Below are 23,225 nucleotides of genomic sequence, written 5' to 3' on the forward strand. Positions count from 1 at the left end.
CCTTTGGCCATCTTGTCCCTTTGCCCTCCCCAGGTCGAGCAGACCCGGGAAATTCCTTACTTTCATGCAGACCCCTGTGCAAACCGAAGCTTTCATAGGCTTCTGCATACCTTGTGTGTGTGTGTGCGCCCAGGATGAGGGCTGGAGCTGTCTAGTTCCTATGCACATCCTGGGTGCCGGGATGTCTGGTGTGCTGTGACCACTGTGGCCCGTGATTGGTGCACGCCTGGGATGGCTGTATGTGAAAAGATCTCTCATTAGTTTCTCTTTGTTATGGCACGAAGGAGATTTTGGATAAGGGAAGGCATTTTACACCCATTCCAGGTTGATCTTCTGAGTTCACACCAAACTTAGTAAAGGAGCCAAGTATCCGGAATCAACGAAGCAGATCCATGGAACCGCTGGTGACTCGCTGGAAGGTTTGGCACCCTGAGCTCACTGTTGTCCCGTCGGACCCCCTGTTTTTGATCTAACCTAGAAGGCCTGCAAGGGCACTTCGACTCATTGGAATAGTGAATTCATTTATTCTCGACACCTCCAACTTAACCTGTAAGTGAGCCGTTTTGGAAGTGTTCTTGGACTGCCCAGTGAACTGACCACTCGTATGGGACCTTTGCCCTGGAACCGCTGCCGTCTCAAGTTTCGACTTGAGCCTTTGCAGGCTGTAAGCTCTGGGTATAAGGCACTCTCCTGCTGAGTTTCGTACACCTCGCACTCCTAGGTTGGGAATTAGGAGAGTACGCCTGAACCCAAGCATACATGGTCACTGTGTCGCCCAGCTGTTGTGACGAACTTCATGGGCGCCTTGCTGCTGTGTCCCCTGTACCTGCAAACTTTCTGCAGTTGATCTGGCCTGATCCCTTCACCAGGAACAGAGAAATCGCCACTGCCCCGCCACAGAATCATTCCTGGAACGCAGCCCCAGAAAACCACAGAGCTGCGCAACTGCAGGATGTGAACCTGCGACCAAAGTGGACTGGACTGCCAAAGTTTGGTCAGGAGTGCACCAAAGCTCAGTGAGTACATGCAACCCTTACCGGTGGCTCTGGCGCATCCATCAATTTTTACACATGAGTGCCCGCTGAGGGCCACTCTTCTTTATCGAGGTAGCCTGTGCTACCGAGCTATTCCCAATTCTTGGATCCTGTTCTGCTCTCTTGAGGAGAACCACCTTGAATAGTGGGAACTTATTCTTCACTGCCTCACCCACCTTCCTGAGTCGCTACAGCCCCTTGAAGAGACCCTGTTTTGACTTAACCGCACGATCGCGTGCACCAGCACCAAAAGTACTTTTGAGCCCAAGGCTCCACTCATCTTAGGGACTGGACTGCATCTTAGCTAGGGTCTGAATTGTGAAGGACTGCCACAGAGATATTTGCACTGTATAACCTCTTTCTTTGCAGGTTGTGGAACTGTAGTGAGTGATATCCCTGGTGGCAATTGGTTACTGTATATATGTTTGCTAGATTAATGTTGTGTTGGTTTTGTTATTACTGCTGAATAATTACTTTGTGTTTGACTTAAGAGGCCTTTAATAAATGTATATATATATTATTGCTATACACCTGACAGAGTAATTTGTGGTTTAGTTTACTGTGTCCGCTCATTGTGGGCTTTCGATCAACCTCATCCCTCCTGAGACATAGTCTTGACCGCCCCCGGTGCTTCCGTGATTGGTCTGGCTTATCCAGAAGGTTACCCTGTTCCAAGAAACTAGGCTGGCCTTTTGAACCTCTGCCCACCAGGTCAGAGTTCAGAAATCCATTTACCAACTTTACAGAGGCACACAACAGTACAAATGCATAACAGAGGGCTTTTCAGAGGTAACAACAGATCAGATATACGGCCCGGCTACGGTACAGAGGGATACAGAGGAGGGGTACAGCTGTACAGGGTGGCAGGGAGGAGAGAGGCGGATGGCATCTAGCAAGTCAGGGGCAAGGTTATGGCCTAGCTGTTGAGGAGAGACTCTTTGAAGAGGTGTCCTGGCACTGAAGCCTGTTCTTTATCTGCAGGGCAGGGGAGGGACTAACAGCCCCTGTGTGTTTTCAATTTTCCTGTGTCCGACACTGAGTTCAAGTTGCAAACATTTTAATCGGGGATGGTGTCCCCCATGCGGACGTCTTACCTGCTTTATGTAAACCAAGGATCCCGACAGCTCCTCAATGTGCGATTTCTTATAGTGTTCGACGAGGTCAGCCAGTGAATCAAACTTCTCCTTTCCGCCCAGTGTATACTTTCCATTCTAGGGAGAGAAGTAGGACAGGACTCGTCAACGCAGGATATCAAGCACCCAAAGAAGAGAGCGGCATAAGGTTTCTGTATGGATTTCAGAACAAATAACAGAGGTAATCACTCGCACTCGACTGCTGAGAACCTTGGTTCGGTCTCTCGTGAATCCTGGTTAGGGAGCATCCAGATGCGCTAAGTGGCCACGGGAAACTTGAGCGCTCCGTGAATCCAGAGGCATCATCATTGTATGTTTCAGGGATGACACGGTCACACACATGCCACCCGATGACGATCCCTATGGATTGGAACATGCGCATATCCTGGCATGTGACCCCCATTGGCTGCCTTAACCAGTGGCATGTCCAGACTCTTTTGACTGGGGTGGCGCAAGTGGGGCACGGACTTATGCAGGGGTGCCATGAAGTACGAGCGTGCGTGCGCGCACACACACACACACACACACACACACACACAGATCATAATTTAGGATAATGGGGTGACCCCTGGGGTGGCCAATCAGATTCCAAGGGTAGCACGTGCCATTCAAGGCCCCTCCCTGGACAAGCCACTGGTCTTAACTCATGATCGAGTTTAATTATGTGATAAAAATGTTCATTACAAGAACATGTAAGAACATACATATGTGCAAAGTGCAAAGTGGTAGGTTACTTTTGCAAGATACATTTCTTTGGAGGACTTAGTGGATTTCAGCGGAGCAGAAGAACGCAGGGGTGTGATATTGGAGCTAACAAGGGTGGCAGCTAATGCCACCCTTAATGAATCTTGCCTCTCTGCAAGCACGCCCACCTCACCTCAGCACGGACGCCAGCCAGGGGCGTGTGAAATTCCCATAGACAACCAGATGTGCCTGCTGTGGAGTGACAGGAAGCTGGCCCTGGCGTACAGTCCACCCCATGCCATTGGAGGATGGGTTACCGCGGTGCCTCGCCACCTCAGGAGACCCCCTACTCCCACAGGATGTCCACCCAGCAGGACCCACCGTTGTTTTGAGCCCTCCTCTCAAGTCTCTCGTTTGCCCAGTCATCTGACAGGGCTGGGGTGGCACTAACATAACCATTCCTTGGGATACACTTTAACTACTTTTGGGGAGACCAATGTATTCCTAAAACGCTACTATTTCTGCACACGTGTACAATTGCCATCTTCTGCTCACGTGAGAGGGTAAACATGGAAAATGCACCCATTCCGCTTCCAGGGGCACGATCTGACCATAGAAAAGCAACTGAGTGTAAGTGCACAGCACAGCTGGGATTATAAGAATCATGAATGACTATTCATGACAATTAGGACGAGCCTTTGGTGCCGAGGAGGTGGCATAACCTGGGCACGAGGATGGAAATACAACATAGATAAGAAAGAGTGTCATACTCCCGCCCCCCGCACACCTTAGTGATTAATTAATTAATCAGCCAAGAGAATTAGCAATAATTTAGATTAGGTACAGTTAGCTAGTTGTGGTTAGTAATGCCATAGGCAAATCAAAATAGAAACAATTCACTCCACAGAAAAATAGAAGACTCTTTGTATTCCGTGCCTTCTGCAGAACGCGTTTCGGGATTCAGTGTCCCTTCATCAGTTCCAAGTCAAGAGTCTATATCACAACATAACATATGGCATTGTAAGCGTGGTGTATCTTAAGTTTCTTTTAAACAATAACATTATTTAAACGAATAGATTCGAGAAAATCTCTCTTTTATAGACATAATACACCATACTTACAATGCCTTATGATATATTGTAAAATAGACTCTTGAATTGCACTGATGAAGGGACACAGAATCCCGAAACGCGTTCTGCAGACGGCACAAAATCTTGAAGAGTCTTCTATTTTACTGTGGACTGAATTATTTCTATTTTGCCTTGCCTATGCAATTATTAACCGCAATATATCTAATTGTACCCAATCTAAATGATTGCTAATTATTGGCTGATTAATTCATCAGAAAGGTGTGCAGGGGACGGGAGCATCCGGTTCTTTTGGCTACACTTTCTTATCTATATGGAGAATCTGACCCAACCTTAGGGGCAAGCACACCCACTGCTACTTCTACTGTCCAACCCTCGAGGCGGGTGACTGTACACTGGCTTCCGGTACGTGAACGCATCGTCTTCAAAACACTCTCCATCACCCACAGATGCCTATCCAACGCTGCCCCCCACACCCGCCTCCAGGCCCAGTCTTTGAGAACGACTCGCTCCACCACCGCCCATCGCCTCATTACACCCAGGTGCAGACTGGTTAGGGCTGGTGGGACCAGCTTCCTGGTCACTGCCACGAAGCTCTGGGATTCTATGCCACTGACCCTGGGAGCTGAGAAATCTTACTGGGCATTCCGAAAACATCAAGCAACTTGGCACTTCACCTAGATGATCACCCTGTGAAGGCTCCTCAACCTGACACTCAACTGGCTGCAAACAGTATGCAAAGGTCGGAATGAGGCCCAGAAGCTTATAAGGGAAAGACATGGGGCCTCATTACGACCCAGGCGTTAACCATGGCGGTATTAGCGCCATGGTTGACGCCGGTACCTTACCGATTCCGCCATGGTGAATGGCGGAATTACCGCCCCATTCAAAGGTTGGTGGGGCGGTAATTCCCCATTCACCATTGGCCCTTCCCCATTCCCATTTTTGCTCCCATAGGGCTCAATGGAAATGGGGAAGGCGGTAATTACGGTACCGCAAATTGCAGTACCTTAATTACCTCCAAGGTCCCTTTGCGAGTCCCATAAAACCAGCCATTTAGGGAGGACCCACAAAAGGACCTCAGAATTGGGCGGTAAGGGATTACCGGCACCCATGCCCTTACCGGTACCGGTAATCCCTTACCGCCCTGGTCGTAATGAGGCCCATGAACTGTGCAAGGTGCTGCCTGTATTAGGGTGAAGGGGCTGCGTGCTGAGCACGGTGAGTCTCGATACAGGCACCGAGGTATGAGTGAGGCATTAGCCACACAGAAGTACCATAACAGCTTGCGGGAACATTCATGTACTGCACAATGTAGGGTTTCCGTTATACCCCATTATATAAGAGAGGCAGAATTACCACACGCAGTAATGGCGCCTGCTCCCTTGCCGCCACGTTTCATGGCGGCATTTCCTACATGCAGAGCAAGCGTTACTAACGCCTTAATCACGTGGAGCGGTAAATCAGGCGGTATTCATTCCGCAGTCTGGAAAATAGTTACGGGCCTGCTGAAGATTTCCAATTCCTTCTTCAGCGCCGAGATGCGAAACACGCGTCTCTCATATGCATGTTGCCCTCCTCTCCTTCTTCAGGAAATCGTGGGCACTTTCTAAGTCCCCCCTCACGCTCTAATTAAAACCGTTGCAGTTTTTAAAAAAAACAGTGACAACTCTTCATCAATCACTTGAATTAACCAATTCACTAAATTGTAACAAGCAACTACAATCCACACAAATAATCTTGTTGAAATTAATGAGGTTTTTTTTTAATAATTACTAAAATGACTTGGAAACATAATGAATGCAATGATACCTTCAGCCTTAACGCTAATCTGACGTGCCCACACGTATTTCACAACAATGTAACAACAATGCCATCTACTGGCCACTTTTACAAAAGACATAGGGGCTCATTACAAGTTTATCGCTGGGTAAAAATGCCAGTACAACAAATCACGAAGGACATCATTAGCTACAATCACTGGTGCGGGTAAATCCTCCCACGGTATTACCGGCACTGGTAACACAGGCAATTCTAGTACTGGAAATGCCGGCAAGAAGAACCAGTCATACCGACACAATGGTACCACCGGCTCATTATGAGCATGGACTTGCCGGTAAAACAGGCAAAAATACGCCGATATTAAAGATAAATCTATGCCGGAAACACTACCACCACACAGCTGCCGGTAAACGCACCCAGGTGGGGGAAATAAGGGCACAGGTGCACCCAATTCACCCAGAACGGGAACAGTATCAACGGGTCACAACCACAAGAGCAGTTCCTGGCACAGGCATGCTGCCACTGATAGTTGCTGCCATGGGCATGGAGGCGCTGCACGCTGGAGTGCCGCTAATAGAGGTGGAGCAGCTGCAGTAGCGACAGGACGTCAGGACAGGAGGAGGAGGAGGATGATTGGGAAGCAGGTGGTGAGGTGGAGGCGTGCTGTGATTCCCCCGCGCAAGGGCCACTCCCTGGGCCCTCACAGACAGCCAGATACACACCCTGTCGCAGCTAAACAGGGAGACAATACATGAACTCCTGTCCCTCATCCAGGATGACATTGGGAGCAGGGTCGGCATCAGGACAGCCATGCCACCATTGTTGAAGCTGGTGTCGGTCCTGCACTTTTCTTGCCACTGGCATGTTCCAGCACTCTGAGCCAGATGCATGGCATATTGCAGCCTGCTTTCTCCAGAGTACTGGTGTAGGTACTGGAGGCCCTCCTGCGCCAAAAGGGGCAGCACACCGCCCTCCCAACCACCCAGGCATAGGTAAACGCCACCAAGGCCAGCTACTATGCTGCATCGACTCCCTTGATGCCCTCCACGTGCAGTATTGAGCTGCATGTCTCCTCCCAGGGCATCAGGTTCGGGGGTGACGCCATCCTTCCTCCTGTGGCTTAAGATTCCCTGCGATAGGCAGACAGGATGTTCCGCACCCAAAGCCACGTGTGGCAGTCTCAGGGTGTGCAGGGGACGGGTCCTACTTCAGAGACCTTCCCCGACACCTCCTGCCATATCATATTCAGGAGATGGGCTCAGAGCGTAGTGCAAGCCCCATCTCCTGAAGAAAGAAAGAAAAGGCAAACAAATGACAGTTGCAATTAAAATGAAATGGGACTAGGTCCCTTTTCGGATGACGGCAGCCATAAGAAACATGGAAAAAAATGGCTCCTATCATCCCAAAAGGCATCTAGTCCCTTTTCTATTTTATGCTGCGGGTGCGGCTGGAGATTGCATTGCCACTGTCGCCAAGGCGCTTTACAAGATGAATGCGTTAGTACAATAAATGAAATGATAACCAGTAAGCAACAGAATACAACAGAAGAAAAGAAGAACAAGAATCACCAAAAAGACAGAAACGAACTAGGCAGAGGTCGAGCAACAAGATGAGGAGCTGCCAGCAAAAGATCTGACCATCTTCCACCAGAGCCAGGGCGACAGGTCAAATCTAAAAATACATGAAAATAGGTCTGAGCCAATTTCAGCATAGCAACCGCAGGTAACAATGGCACTACAATGGAACTGAAAACTAGCCCCAGATGGAAGTCAATACCGGCAAACAAACAGAGTCAAAGATGGAATTCAGGGCCATGGAACCACTCTCAGGACAGCCACTGGGAGCACCCGAACACCACCAATGTCTCAGGAAAGTCTCCGAGGACCGCCTTAAACATCCAGGAGTAGCAGCCTCCACTTTCCCACCATCTCTAGAGGCACCTTGGCAGTTGTTACAGTTCATGACCCACAGCAGCAAAACAGCCTGCCACGGCTAGGCACCTCACTCCTGTCCTCCTTGCCGCCTTTATCCTCCAGCACCACATAGTGGGACAACCTGTCCCCCCCGCCCCCCAGGGCAGATGACCGAAGCCAGGAGTCCGATGTCCAAAGCTGACAGTCCGCAACCACAACCTCCTCCTCCAAGGGGCTGTTGCCCTCCGGCGCTGCAGACACAGCAGACCGGGATAGTGCATCCCTCCGAGGCCCGCCCACAGAGCCCGGAGCACAACCCCAGGTCTCAAACCACCACCACTGCCTCAGCAGAGGACCTGTCCTCAAGGACCGGCGGCAGTCAGAGGAGAGGACCCTCCGATGTCCCTCCAAGGACTAGAATAAAATACATTATCATCCTGGGAAGGTAGATTTGAGAGGTGTCTCTCAGGTTCTCCTGTCCATCACCAGCCTTAAGAAAATGAACTCAGCACTGAATGCTAATGGAACTGGGCAAGACAGGGCCCTACACGACGTAGGGACCACAGAATAACAGACGGGGCCAGTGGCAGGATCCTGGCTCCAGCACAGGGGGACTATCTGGCGGGCATGAAAGGGAGACTAGTTTGGCCGGGGATAAGGAATTCGGATGAGAGGATGCCATCCAGCTACTCCTTTGAAAACCAACCCTGTGATCTTATACCCAACAGGGGAGGATAGCTCAGCGCCAACGTATTCGCCTTGGAAGCAAGACGACAGGAAGCAACACAGGTTCGATCCCCCGGACAACACTTAGATACCTTTGGGTATTTAAGTGCGTTATAAATACGCAACTAAGACAAAAAAATAATAATTACGCAACTAAAAAATGAACAATTCCTGTAACAGCGCCTCGACGCCTGCGGGCTGTGTGAGCGCTTTAAAAATGCAAATAAGTAAGGACAAGCCCTTTCCATAAGGGAAACCTACCCATTACAGCCACTATCCCAGACAAACTGTTAGTTCAATATATGTGCCTGCCTAACTCGTCCAACTCCAAAAACAGGTTGCTCCAATCTAGAGAAGCCACATGCCAGAGCCAGGACCGGATTTATCCCACTGATGGAAGACAAGGAGAGATCCTCTGTGGATCCCTCTAAAAGCGGAGGCTTGCATACAACAATCCAACACAGGGGAAATACCAACCAACATCAGAGACTTGGACATTCAAGTGGTAATGGCAAATCCTGCCGGGAAAGAGACATGTACAGGTCCCTAAACCCTGGCATTCAGCATTTGTTTCAGTGGAGGAAGGCCAGCACGCCAAACACATCATGAGCAACCGCAAGCCTGGAGACTGGGTGTTTGCAGAGGAAAATAATGCCAGCAAGTCGGGAAGAGCTGCAGCATCTAATTTCCATTGGATGTGGGTGTAGGAGGGCCCTGAACAAAGAGCTGGCATTAATCCAGATTCGTGATCCAGCAAAACATATCTTCCCAGATCAGGAAAAATACATTTGCACCACTCTAAAAAAACAGTACAGAGCAAAAGAGAAACAAGGAAAATAGTGTTGCAACATCACTCTTCCCTTGCCTTCTGCTCTCCTCACATTTCATCAACTCCCCCTGACCACCATGCCCATGTACCCCCAGTCTTTGTTCTATCTTAGATGGCGCATGCTCAACAATGCCACCCTGAACACGGTGGCTATTCCCAGCAGGCGTTTGTGGACCCACCATCTTGTTATTAAAGACATCTCCTTCCCACTTTCAGAATACTGAAGCAAGGAATAGGACAGTTACTTTCTTGCAAAACGACATTTTGAGGCACAAAATATTAGTTGCATTTTTGCAGACTATTTTTATTGAGCTGAATGCATGAGGGAGTGATAGCATGCAGGAGAGAGAGAGTCGGGGTGGTGTGGGGGAGTAACTAGAAGTAGTGTGGAGGAAAGAGTAGTAGGATTGTGAAGGAGGGAGTAGTAGTGTGGAGGAGGGAGTAGAAGTAGTGTGGAGGAGTAGGATTATGGAGGAGGGAGTAGTAGTAGTGTGGCTGAGAGAATAATAATAGTGTGGACGAAGGAGTAGTATTGTGTGCAGGACGGGGTAGCAGGATTGTGGGGAGGGAGTCAGTGTGGAGGAGGGAATAAAAGTAGTGTGGAGGAGGAGGAGGATTGTGGAGAAGGGAGTAGTAATAGTGTCTATGAGGGAGTAGAAGTACTGTGGAGGAAGGAGTAGTAGTAGTGTGGAGGAAGGAGTAGTAGGATTGTGAGAGAGGGTGTAGTGGTAGTGCAGAGGAGGGAGTAGTAGGATTGTGGAGGAGGGAGTAATAGTGTGGAGGAAGGAGTAGTTGGATTGTGGAGGTGGGAGTAGTAGTACTGTGGAGGATGGAGTAGTGGTAGTGTGAAGGAAGGAGTAGTAGTGTGGGGAAAGGAGTAGTAGTTGTGTGGGGAAGGGGTAGTAGTAGTGTGGGGGAGGGAGTAGACATAGTGTGGAGGTGGGAGTAGTAGTAGTCTGGAGGAAGGAGTATAGTAGTGTGGAAGAAGAGTAATAGTGTGGGGAAAGGAGGAGTAGTAGTGTGGGGGAGCAAGTAGAAGTAGTGTGGAGGAAGGAGTAGTAACATAATGGAAAAGGGAGTAGTAGCAAGGAAGAGAGAGCAGTGGTATGGAATGGTATTGTTTATTTGTAAAGCGCCTATACACAAAGCAAGTGCTTCAAAGCGCTCAAGGAGGGAGGGAACAAGGCGAAAAAAACAACAGTCATTCAGAGCCCTTGAATTTCTGAACAATATAAGTCTGCACAGGCAGAGTGAGTGCATGGAACAAGTGCATAAAATACAGCCTCCTTGCCTCTCTGAAACTTGAGGAAAACCATCTCCGGTTCCGGAAGCACCTCAAGACCTTCCTCTTTGCTTCTGCTTTCTCTCCTCCTCTCCCCTGCTGACTTCCTGACTGAATCTGAAACTGCACTGGCTACCTGGCTACCCTCTGATCTCGTGCCCAGGCCCCCTTCCCGCCAGTTGCACACCTGCACTGCCCTTCTGGCAATCCTTGCACTCTGGGACTGTTCTGTATCCCTACAGGCTCTACTAGCACTCGACACCTGATGTCTGCACTTCTATTTATTGTCTTTATTTATTTTACTGTTATCCTATGTACTACACTGCCCCCTCCCTGTTCCCCCACACTCCCTCCCTCCCCTGCACTTGCACAATCACAATGTCGCCTGGCCTAGTAGGATTGTTGTCTCTGACTTCCCTCTGTCCCCCTCCCTTGCCTGGTCGCGAACTTGAAACACTTGTGTATAGGCGCGTTATAAATGCCATATCATATCATATCATTTAACAGTGTAGATGACAGCTAATAGGTCTGACAAAGATTCCGCAGTTTTTCCAAGTGCATTGAAGAGCCACCATGCAGGGAGGGGAGACAAGGGAAAAACAGATAGACGATCTTCAAGGCATGGTACATTCAGATCGTGCAAGTGCGCAGACAGGTGCAGGAGAGGGGACAAGTGCAGAAGGTGGGGGGAACATGTGCGCCCAGTCAGTCAGAAGCTGGGGTAAGTGCCGAGAGATGCCGATCACATGGGTCATTGACCAAGTGCAGACCGTGGATGCAAGTGAAAGGGCCCGGAGGCAAGTGCAGGGGAGTAACATCAAAGGGTGGAGACGAGACCCAGTTTGCGGGAAAGTCACAGGAGGAACAGGAGAGAGGGTGAGAGAGTAGAGCCAGGAGCAGGGGAGACGGTGTGTAAAGAGAGGAGGGAAAAGAAAATGAGCAAAAAAGATAATACTGAATTTTACTGAGGGTCTGCAAGGAACGTGAACGTCCTAAATTCCCTCAAGAACACTAACATGTGGTTAGAGTATGGACAGTTAGGAAGTCCCTGAGGGAGTTTAGAAAGATAAGGCCCAGTGGCTTTTGGTCCTCATCGCAGCATATTTAGTCTCTGAGAAACAAACGCTAGCACTAACCTGGGTAGTAAAGATGCCTGGGCTAGGGAGGGGGTGCAACAGACAAGAGAGAGAGGCATGGCCGTACGGGCCACAAAGATTTTTTTTTTTTAAAAACCTTGAGCTGCCTGAACTCGGTTGTTGTACAAGCATCAGAGCACTTGTGTACCCAGCCCCCCCCTGTCTACAACCAGAGAGGAGGCAAGATAGGAGGATACTGTGCAAAGTGTTGCAGATGTTGAAATTCAAAACCTAGGTTCCATAGCGGCAGGTCTACTGGGCACATATGCTTTTCATTATTTATTTCAATCAATATTATAATAATAAATACTTTATTGTGATATAATCCAAGAATAGGATTTTACACAAATCATACATTTTCAAAACACATCCAATAAATGATTTTGAGCAAAAATACAGTAAAGTATAAAATAAAAAATCTAGAAATCTAGAATTCTAAAAATATTAGACTTATTGTACAGTATCGCAAGCTAAGTAGCACAGTCATGATTTCATTTTATCACTGCAACAATATAATAGTATGATATAGTGCTGGGTTATGTCGAAGTCAACCCACCAAACAATACTCAATACTCATGGCCTATCTGAAAAGTGAGATAATTCCTTCCTCATGTGTTTAATAGTCAGGTAATTTAGTGTAAGGCCAGGTGAGGGTCCACCGGATAATCAATGCCAGTATCTAATATGAATTAGATTATACCTGAAGTAGTGCCTTTATTTGTGTCCACACCCTAAAGAGCGCAAGCTGAAGGCGTAGGGAATCAGAGTTAAAGGCATGGTCTAGTAAACAATTTTATTTAAAAAATAGATAGGCAACATAAAAAAAAAATACTAGCATTCTCTTTTTTAAAACTTCCTATGTAATATTTTGAGCTATTCAAGCTCAAAATTCGCAAAAGCAAGAAAATGGGTGCATCCATTTTGTGAAATGGATGCCCTCCTGTGCTGGCTTTTGCTTTTGCGGCACTAATGAAGGAAAAGCCAGCCAGCTGTAGTAAACAAAAGCTACCGCTGGGTGGCTTTCCCTTCATTAGTGCTGTACGCGGAGGATGGGGACCGGAGACCAGAGCAGGAAAGCTGCAGCTGAATCTCGGTAAGTGCTATTTATTTTAAAAAAAAAATAAGCACTAGCTGCATTTTTTTTTCTACGTTTTCCGGGCTGGAGGAGCCCGGAAAACTTAGAAATAAAACCGCAGCTTTAAAAACGTTATGTTTATGTTTGCGGTCGCTTTTGAAGCGCGGAGGAGCCTGAGAAACTCGGAAAGAAAAACCGCAGCGTTTTCCAACAGAACCGCGTTGTGTTTCTGCCTGCTGTGGCTATCACTTTGGGTCTCCGGTGCTCCCAGGGGAGCACGGAGACCCAAAGTGAAAGCCACAGCAGGCAGAAACACAACACGGTTGTGTTTACATGCCGCGTAGTGTTTCTGCCTACAACTGATTTCCCATTTGGGGCTCTCGGAGAGCCCCAAATGGGAAATGCTAAATGCTGCGTTGTTTCTGCCTGAATCTGCTTTCCCATTTGGGGCTCTCGGGCTCCGAGAGCCCCAAATGGGAAAGCAGATTCAGGCAGAAACACAACGCAGTTGTGTTGGAAAACGCTGCGTTTTTTCTTTCCGAGTTTCTCAGGCTCCTCCGAGCCAGAGGAGCCTGAGAAACTTGGAAAGAAAAACCGTAGCGTTTTCCAACACAATAACGTTGTATTTATGTTTGCGGTCGCTTCAAAAGCGACCGCAAACATAAATACAACGTTTTTAAAGCTGCAGTATTATTTCTAAGTTTTCCGGGCTCCTCCAGCCCGGAAAACTTAGAAAAAAAACCGCAGCTAGTGCTTATTTTTTTTTTTAGATAAATAGCACTTACCGAGATTCAGCTGCAGCTTTCCTGCTCTGGTCTCCGGTCCCCGTCCTCCGCATACAGCACTAATGAAGGGAAAGCCACCCAGCGGTAGCTTTTGTTTACTACAGCTGGCTGGCTTTTCCTTCATTAGTGCCGCAAAAGCAAAAGCCAGCACAGGAGGGCATCCATTTCACAAAATGGATGCGCCCATGTGCTTGCTTTTGCAAATTTTGAGCTTGAATAGCTCAAAACTTTACATAGGAAGTTTTAAAAAAGAGAATGCTAGTATTTTTTTTTATGTTGCCTATCTATTTTTTAAATAAAACTATTTACTAGACCATGCCTTTAAGACAAGCATGCCAGTAGGCTTCCTCCGTTATTACCTCATAGTTATGTACCCATTTCCCATATGCATTCATATATACAGAGCCTAATTTAGAACAGAGTGTTAATTACTAGACCATGCCTTTAAGACCAGCATGCCAGAAGGCTTCCTCCGTTATTACCTCATAGTTATGAACCCATTTCCCATATGCATTCATATATACAGAGCCTAATTTAGAACAGAGTGTTAATTACTAGACCATGCCTTTAAGACCAGCATGCCAGAAGGCTTCCTCCGTTATTACCTCATAGTTATGTACCCATTTCCCATATGCATTCATATATACAGAGCCTAATTTAGAACAGAGTGTTAATACATGTCGGGTAGTTTCAAATACTCCTACACCCTGGCAGATTCGACAGAGCCTAGACTCATATGTAACCTTCAGCCGAGTTCCAATGATGGTGAGGACCGGTAGCTGGTTTATTTGTAATCTTAATAGGAACTGCCTTACTTCTGGAGCCAGGCATATGAGTAAATAGGCCGGGGGGGTTTTAAGTATTTGTGCATAACATGAGAAACTTCCTCATATCCACTCAATTTAGACAGATTGTCCGAATTTGCACACCAATTCCATTTATTCAGTTTGTCCTCAAATGCTTTTTTTTATGGATATAAGGCAGGTGTCTCAATTTTTCATAGGCCCAATCAATCTCCCTAAATAGAGATTCATTCAGCTCTTTATAATTTCGGCCCCGTGGATGTTTCCCTTTCTCATAATTATCTCCTGCTAAACTAAGCAATTTGCATCTCGGATCTGCTCGTGCTTTCAGATAAAAGGACCCTTGCACACGCAGTGCCATCCCTCTCAGTGAAATAGGTCCCAGTTCCAGGCGCAGATATTGAACCGAAGATGTTGAGCCATGTTAGATCTTGCATAGACGGCGCCTCCGAGCTGTAGAGAATGGCAGGTACAAAGCTACAATCTTAATATAATATACCCGCCATACTGAAACCAGCAGAACCCTTCGAAAATGTAAAGGCTTGGAGGGTGAGCAATTTTGCTCTTCGTTTTTTATTTCTTATTATGGCTTCATAATCAGACAGTACCTTAAAGTCTAGTCCCAAGTAGGGATATTGCTCCACCACCGCAATTTTACCCACGTCGGTATCTATGCCAGTCCGACTTGGGCCCTTACGTGCGATTGTCATTATTTTTGTTTATTCTAAATTGATGATGAGGCCTAGCTGGGTAGAATAGACTAATAGTTCATTCAACATGTTCTTTATGCCAGACAACGTACGATAAAATCAGATCAAGCCGTCAGCATACAGCATGCCAGAAATAGAGGTCTCACCCAATTTAGGGGGGCAATTTGACTTTAGTGTCATGCCTGCTAACAGATAGGTTGTGTAGCATTGGCGCAGTTACGCAGCCCTGCTTTACAACGATATTGATGTTAATTTCATCAGACACTTCTCCTTGGTCATTGAGTCGAACCCTAGTAGTGGTGTTACTGTGCAGGGCTATTAGCATATTCAAAATCCACTTAGGGCAATCCATAGCCTTAAGTTTTGAGCATAAGGTGTCCCGCCCCACTAGGTTGAAAGCACTGCTAAAATCTACAAAGGCTATGTACAATGTGGCCTCCTTGCTACTTGTGGTGTTATTAATTAATTGATCGAGAACCCTGATGTTATGGGTAGTACTTGCTCCAGGCCTAAAGCCCGTTTGTGCATAATGAAGAATCTGTTTCTCAGTAACCCAGGTTTCTATTTCTTTAAGAACCAATGTGTTAAAGATTTTGCTTGTTACATCCAGCATTGAGAGTTGCCGATAATTCACGGCAGACTTCCTCTCCCCCTTTTTGTATACTGGAATTAACACAGATTTCTTCCAAGAGGAAGGTATCTGACAAGTTCTACATATTCGGGAGTAAAGAGTAAGCAACACCTGTGCCCAACTGTTTGGATCCCTTTTTAATACAACATTGGCTAATCCATTAGGGCCCGGTGCATTGGATGATTTTAAATTCACAATGATCTGTTTTATGATCTTGTAGCCAAGAGTGAGAGGCCAGGTTTTTACCCCCACCAAACTGCTAGTATTAACAGCATCCTCCGTATGGAATTTATCAGAGATAAATTCAACCCATGTTTACCCAGAGATGGGGTTTAGTACCCTCAGCTTCTGTTCTCCCCCTGCCTGGCCTAAAATGTGCAAGATGTGCCAAATTATACGGCTGTTCTTACCGCCAAGAGCTTCTGCAAACTTCTGCCATTGGGTACTTTGTACAGTCAGGCAATACATTCTTAGCCACCTTTGGTATTTTCGCTTTATCTCTAAGCTCTTATTTTCTAGCAATCCATTATCTACTTCAGAAGTTGCTTGCACTCTTATGGCTCTTAGGGCTCGGCGCATCATAAGTTTCTGATCTCTTATATTTGCGTCAAAGGCTAGAGCCCCCCCGCCTTCCACCTTATTCCCGGGGCAAAGCTGCCCTTGAAAAGTGAATGTGTTAACTGCAGTATCCAACATTCAATTTCCTCGGGGCTCTTTCCCCACATTAGCTGCTTAATATTAGTGTGGCTGGGGAAGGAGTTGTCATTCATCTTATCGATGTTTCGCTGGGTCCACCAGATTTTATTTCTAGCATAATTGGGCACTATCTCTCAACAGATACCCCCCTCAGCCATTTCCCCACCTCCATCTACACTTAACATTAAGGTGGCATGGTGACTGTGATTGTTCAACATACCACTTAGTTGCCTAACGTACCCCAAGAGACACTCAGAAACAGCCATATAATCAAGCACATAATGCTTTTCTCCCACTGGCCAGGTTTCTTTGCCCGGTATGTCCCCCATTGTACGCCCATTTAGTATTGTCAAATTCCATTCCCTAAGGATATCACTGGTATTTAGGATTCGTAAAAATAGTCATTTAGAAAAAAGGGCAAAGAGTGTAGGTCGATTAAGTTGAATACCAGGTTTACCACCATCCGCCGGTGATATAGTCACTTTTTTTATGTTGACCTTAACTGGCACTACAGGCACACCATCCCCCATCGGGGGCTTTACAGTGGGTAGTCTAGAGTGTCCCTCGGACTCCTGCAAGGACACTTAATCTGAATGCTGTAGTGCTGGGCTTGTTTAAGAGCAAGAGGCCGACTGATCCACAGACTGCTGGCTCGTATGAGCCGGCTGTTCTTCCAGCAGCCAGCTCGTCAGAGTACCCACTGTTTGTGCCAATCTTCTCTTCCTTCGTGCTGCCCGTTTACGTTGTTTTTTGGAAATGCTTTTACCAGGTTGTCGTGGGGTGGAATTCCGAGGAGGGGAAGACACCACCAGCAGATTACCATTCAGTGGCTGGAGGGGGTGCCTAGCCAGGGCGTTAACTTCTCCAAACGTTTGTTTGCCTGTCTCGTCTGTTTCCTAGAGGGATGGGCCCCAGTCGGTGGCTCACCAACCCCTACGAGAGGAGGGTTGTTCTCCTTCTGAGCAGGTATTTCCATGTCCATGGTTGGCGATGGGACTGCCCTATCCCGACTAGTGGGCGGAATAACTGATGACGGTATTCCCCTCAAGTCAATACAAGGAATAATGGGAATTTTATTTGAAGTTCCCAATAATTTATGGAATGCAAGGATCACTCTCCCCTGTGCTTTCAAATCTTCGCGATTCGTTCCACATAACTTTAATAGGATTTTTATAGCAAAATTAAGTGTGGCATTGCTTGTTTGCGAAGTGTCATGTGTACTGAACTCCGATTGTACAGGTTCATGGGTCAAATTTGCTGAGTCAAATGCCATATTAGGACAGGCTGATTAGCGTGGTACCCTGGAAGACATTTCGGTTTGGGATGCTGATGTCACATACATAGGAGGGTCTTTAGGTAATTTATCCCCTTAATTTGGGACTTCCACTGGTTTCTCAGTCCTAGGCAAAAGTACCCCCTCCCCTTCCTGTTTATCTAAAGCTCTGTCACTTATTACAGAGGGGACCGATGTCGCCTCTCCAGCTTGTTTTCCCTCTTGTGTTCACACACGTTCTTGTAGTGCATAGCATAGTTGGAGTAAGGAGTCATTATCCAAATCTAAAGGAAGGTAACTGCCTTCTCCCTCTAGTTGGGAGATGTTGGGTTCACTCGGCCCAACCAAAGGCTCCCCTTCCAATGGTTTACTAGGAAAGTAAGCATCTAGTGGTCCCTTTTGGGGGGCACGGGCTTATCTCCAATTTCCTTCTTTCCACAATTTTCCAAGGTTGCCTTGTTACCCATAACAATGGCCGGCGTTTTGTTAGATTGTAAGCCATATGGTTTTCTTCCCCGTGTCGTTGTCGTTTTATTACAGCTGGTCGCTTTACCCGGCATTTTTAATGACTTTAATATGAGGGGCTTGGGAAAAACGTCACCAAACTGCTTTCCCAAGAGTCCTCGTTTATAGAGCGCCCAGCCCAACTCAGGACCAAGGGACCAAGGGCTATGGCAGTGCAAAACTATCACACTCCCGAGGTTCCCTTACGTAGGTCGTCCGAGGAAACAGTGCAGTCGGAGTTAGCAGCAACGGAGAAGGGAAAACGAGGGGAAGTCAACAAGAAGTTCAAGGAATCAAACACTTTCCGGAATTCTGGTTTGCTATTTTCTTTTAAAAAATGCCATAGCCAACCATTACAGTTCGTAGAAAAGTACCTGCAGGCGAAGGCGTTCTCCTCCCTTGCTCCTTCCTCGCTCCCCAGGAACACGAGAGACACAATGCACACGGCAAGTGTGCTGATTCCTGGCACTCGGCACCAGCCTCTCACTGCCGCTCCACTTTCAACTAAACTGGTTGGCGGCAGTTTCAAAATTCAGAAAAAGTCCAGCCTTAACAGCACCAATTCTGCAGTTGCCTCTGCAAGCCCCTGCTAGTTTTCCAACAGACGCTGCCGTTGCAGTTTCTGAGATTCCGCTAGAGGAAAATTTCAATCAATATTAACTTTATTGTGCCGTAGGGACATCAAAGTACAACATATAACATAACTCATATACAATTGCAATAACTCAAATTACAAACCAAACTTCCAAACAGCGGCCAGGCTGTGTCTACACTAGTAACAACCCTCGGGTCAGTCCTGGTATCAGCGGCTCAAGGGCCAGTTAGCATCGGATCAATTGGTCATACAGGCGACTACCCCACTTGCAATGCTAGCCCCCCAAATCTTTTCCCCAATGGGACTACCTCATCTCCTGAGAGCGAGAGTGCTGGCGGCCAGTTCCAGTGGGGGAGAGGGGGGGGGACATTGTTGGAATGGGGAAAGGCACTCATTTCAATCATACGATATGGTGAGCATCCACATACCGTTGGGAGCCAGGGAGTGCACTTGTTGATCAACGAGTCCCTAGATCTGGGCTGATCACCAGCACCTTTGGGGACTCTGTGTAGAAATATCAACCCCCCCCCTCCTCATGAGACCCTACAATGGCTTTGCGCTCCTTTGCTTGACATCGTTGGAGTCTTAGATCTCTGGTGCTGGTATCATTGGGGGCCGATATGGTTTCTACATGGCCTGCCCCTCCATCTTCCTTGTCACCCTGGGGCGTGCTTCTGGACCCCTGGACAGCCTGCCCACACCCAGCCCATCATAGAGTTTGAACAGATTTATACTGCTGGTTTCAACTTGTTTCGGGGGCCCCTTCTCGGGCTGGACAGTTCTGTTACCAATGATGTCAGTCAACGTTGTATCATTTGCCCGGGTGCTGCGTGACTTCTCCACTGCTGGCTGGGGGACGGACCCTTGTAGTGTCTTCCATGTTCAACGTTGTCTCCCCCTTGTTGCCGCTTCCACTGGGATCTTCTTAGATAAGCATAATCAATTTCTTCATAGAAGCCAGTTCACGAAGATCCCTCAGTGACTTCAACTGGGGTGAGGGTGATGTACAGATAGAATTGGCACCCGCCGGTTGTCCCTTTTTACCACTCATGACCTGCATCTTGACTTTATGGTCATTGGGATCTCCTAATAGCACTGCAGGGAGGTTGGACCTGGGCGATGCAAACCCTCCCCCCTGTAACCTTTTCGGAGAAGGGCTCAGTGCTTTGTTCTGGGTTGAGATGTTATCACCGCCATCAGAACTGAACATAACAGGGTTTAGGGCATCACAGTGATGTTCTGGTGTAGAGCGAAAGCCCATCCCCAAAATACATTAAACCATCCCTAAAGAGTCCTAATGCAGCACATATTCCACCCCCAAATCCATCCAGGATGAACACATTTCCCACCTTTTCAGTTTGGGTGGGAGCCGGCCGTGAGCTCTGTTGCAGTAGTGGCTGGCATACTGGAGTGATGCACTGATAGATGGAGACAGGGATAGGGGGTTCTGCTGACAGTCCAAGCAGATGAAACAGTCCAAATCCTCCCCTCCCCCCTACTGCGGCTCCTTACCTTGTCTGTTGGAGATCCTCATCGCTCTTACTTATTGGGCAGTGCTCTGCGGCGAGCTGCAAACCTCCATGTGCTCGCTCCCCACGTGGGTGTCTAACACCCTGTGGGAGCACAACACCCATGCCCTTTACCCGCAGCTTCACCATGGCGGGCCCGAGCTGAAGGAGAAGTGGGGGGCATGGCGTCCATTGTCTCGCGTATGTTTGCCCTCCTGGACCGAAAAGCAGAGAGTTGTGGGAGCGGAACACAACACCTGCGCCCTTTACCCATGGACTTCACACTGGCGGGCCCAGGCTGAAGGAGAAATGCGTGTGGGGGTGTGGCCTCCAGTGCCTCGGGTATGGTGGCCCTCCTGGGCCGAAAAGCAGAGAGTTGCCGGAGCGGGGTTCAACACCCATGCCCTTTACCCATTATTTATTTAAACCATCCTGCACCCATAGTCTGCCATATTTTCACAGTGGCATAGTAAATGTAAGGAGAATCATTGAAAAACTCTTCATTTATTTTGTTTGGAAACCAGGTGCATTGGCTTTGCAGGTGTGCTGGGTTGGTTCAGAATACACATATAAGTGCAGCCAGAGTGCTCATTCACACATATTTGAAAAAAAGAAACAATAGAAAGGGAGCACAAAAACATAGGCAGGAAAATACAGCTTCATTGGGGGCTTATTTTTAGAGAAACAGAAACACAGGAATTCCCCTGAGAGTTATTCCAACGTAGAAGCTAACATGTTGTTTTTAGTTTAATAGGCAAGATAATTGGTCTCTTTCCAGGGCAGGAATTAAACTTTCACAAGGAAAGTGGTAAGAGAAGGTGGGCACAGTAGTTCACTGTTGCGGTTCACCTATATTGTGACAGAATGCTGTCTTTTGAGGGGTAGCCTGAATCTTTTGGATTTTTTAAAGTGTTTTAAAAATAAAAGAATGCAGGTAATTCCGTTTTTGAAAGGGGTGTCTGCTATTTAGCCCCCCTTCCATAATACTCGAGGCAAAAATCATAAAGCACTCATGCGCTTTTGCTGTGACCATCCCTTAACATCCCCAGCAACTGCCCTTCGGTGGCAGCAGGGCAGGGTCAAAGGTCACCTGCGTTTTCTTTACAATGGCTTTCTATTGGTTTGCACCTCTGGTTGAGACTATTACATTTGTAAGCCCTGGTGAACCTGGTGGCATGTTTAACTGTTAATATAAGCCTTGCCTGGTTATGGTATAGTGGCTACTGGGATTACACAATTATACAGCTACAGCATTTTGAGGTCATATCAATGTTAGCTTGGAGAGGTGACTCAGTCATGACAGGGCTAATGTGCACTAGCTGTCTGGCCTGGGTGTCTCCAAAAAAAAAAACCATCTGGGAGCTGCTCCCTTTGATACACCTGGGGAAGGCCGCCAGCTTCTTCCAGGGCACAGGAACGTTCAGTGGGAGGTCTCCTGGGAACTGGTGCTTCAAAGACAGTCCTGACATAAGAAAGACACTCTCAAACCAGGGTGGTGGTTACTGGAATCCTTTTGAAGAAGGCATACACAGGAAGGGTTGGAGTAGGCTAGATAATGGGGTTTGGCCAAGAGAGGGGTTCCACTATCTTGGATTTTGCTAAGGCTCCACCAACCCCCTGCCCTATCCCACTTCCTGCAGGTAGGGCACTCTAGCTATGACATCAGCAGGCAAAGGACATTTGTTACAGGAGCATGGATTGGCCCCTTGACAACAAGCTTGTTCTGGATCAATTAACTTGCCTATATAATAGGGGAGACCCTTCCCTTAGTGGATTCATCTTTCTACTTCAAGCCAAGAAGGAGTCATCTGGAACTCTGTTGGGGATACAGTCTATTCTAAAGTCCCCTGCCATAGAAGTGAAGGCAGAAGGCTCCAAGAAAGAGGAACCCTTTTCTCCTTACCCATCGCAAGGGCACATTTGGAGTGAAACTGCAGTGTGGACATGGCCTACTGCAACTGAGGCACTGGTAGCAAAGACCACATCACTGGATGTAGCGGAACCCCCGCAAGTGCAATCTACAAACCTTCCTGGTTGAGATGGGCAGATGAAATGACTCATCTTTCCCCTGGATGCCCTGGACTGGCTCTCCCAGCAACTTAAAAGTAAAGGAACAGGCCTGAGCCGGCTCTCATCTGGACCCTCTAGAGCTACATCGCCTGCCTCTTCCAAGCCTCTCTGTGCCACGTGTTAGAATGGATTTCTAAACTCTGCTCTGCTGAACACATGTTTAGGAGGCCACCCTTTTCAGTGAAACAAGGGACACTTCTGGGAAGATAGCAGTCAAGGCTAAGTCTCAGGAGGAGTGAGGGTGATGAAAGGTCTCTGATGAGCACACACAGTGAAACACCAAGAATTACCCTTAGACAGTAGTATACGAAAATATACTATTTATTAGGCCCAAGAATAAACACAAGTGAATAATGGAAAGCAACAGCAATAATACAGTCACTGGAGTCCATGTGGTAAAGGTCTTAACTCTGCCAGTACCTGTAAGGGAACAGGGCAGCCAATCTTTATAGCATAGACAATCTTCAGAGATGGACAACCCTAACTTTATAAGTCCAACCCTAAGTTGAAGGGAGCCTTGTATGAAAAATTCATAAGGTACCTTTCTAAGGAGCTGGCAAAGTTAGGGGCAGGATTATGAAGAGTGAAAACAGGTTCAAAGAGTCAGGGGAGGATCTGCTGCGATGAACTAAGCTATTCCCAACTTTCGAGGGCTTTAGGAAGCGGGGCTACCCAAGCCAAAGAGAGGACCAGAAGGGATCCTCTGTGCGTAAAATGCAATGGATGAACAAGGGGTCACCGGTAAGTGGTTTCAGTACTCACCGCCCTAAGCTTGGTTTTGGTCCAAACTTAGCAGGTACGGAGAGGGTTGTCAGTTGTTCAATTTACCACCCTCAATTCTGCTTCAAAGTGCACAGGTGCTGCGGGTGCAGTTTGCAACGGAAGCTGAATTACCGACTTGGTTGGAGAATAAAGAAAACACAGATGCAGCTGGTCTCAGGGCACAAGAAGGAACGCGAGGAAAACTG

The 23,225-nt window shown here is 47.5% G+C and overlaps 1 protein-coding gene across 7 annotated transcripts in view; it reads right to left on the reverse strand.

The window, feature by feature from the left end:
• Nucleotides 1–23,225, reverse strand: part of PTPN6 (protein tyrosine phosphatase non-receptor type 6) — a 583,776-nt gene that overhangs the window by 160,541 nt on the left and 400,010 nt on the right. For all 7 annotated transcript variants that reach the window (XM_069650624.1, XM_069650626.1, XM_069650621.1 and 4 more), the window contains one exon: nucleotides 2,129–2,245. In XM_069650624.1, coding sequence (XP_069506725.1) covers nucleotides 2,129–2,245 — 117 coding nt within the window. The remainder of the gene's footprint in view (nucleotides 1–2,128; nucleotides 2,246–23,225) is intronic.

This window comes from Ambystoma mexicanum, chromosome 3p (genome assembly GCF_040938575.1).
Source record: "Ambystoma mexicanum isolate Mex_15411 chromosome 3p, UKY_AmexF1_1, whole genome shotgun sequence".
NCBI lineage: Eukaryota > Metazoa > Chordata > Amphibia > Caudata > Ambystomatidae > Ambystoma > Ambystoma mexicanum.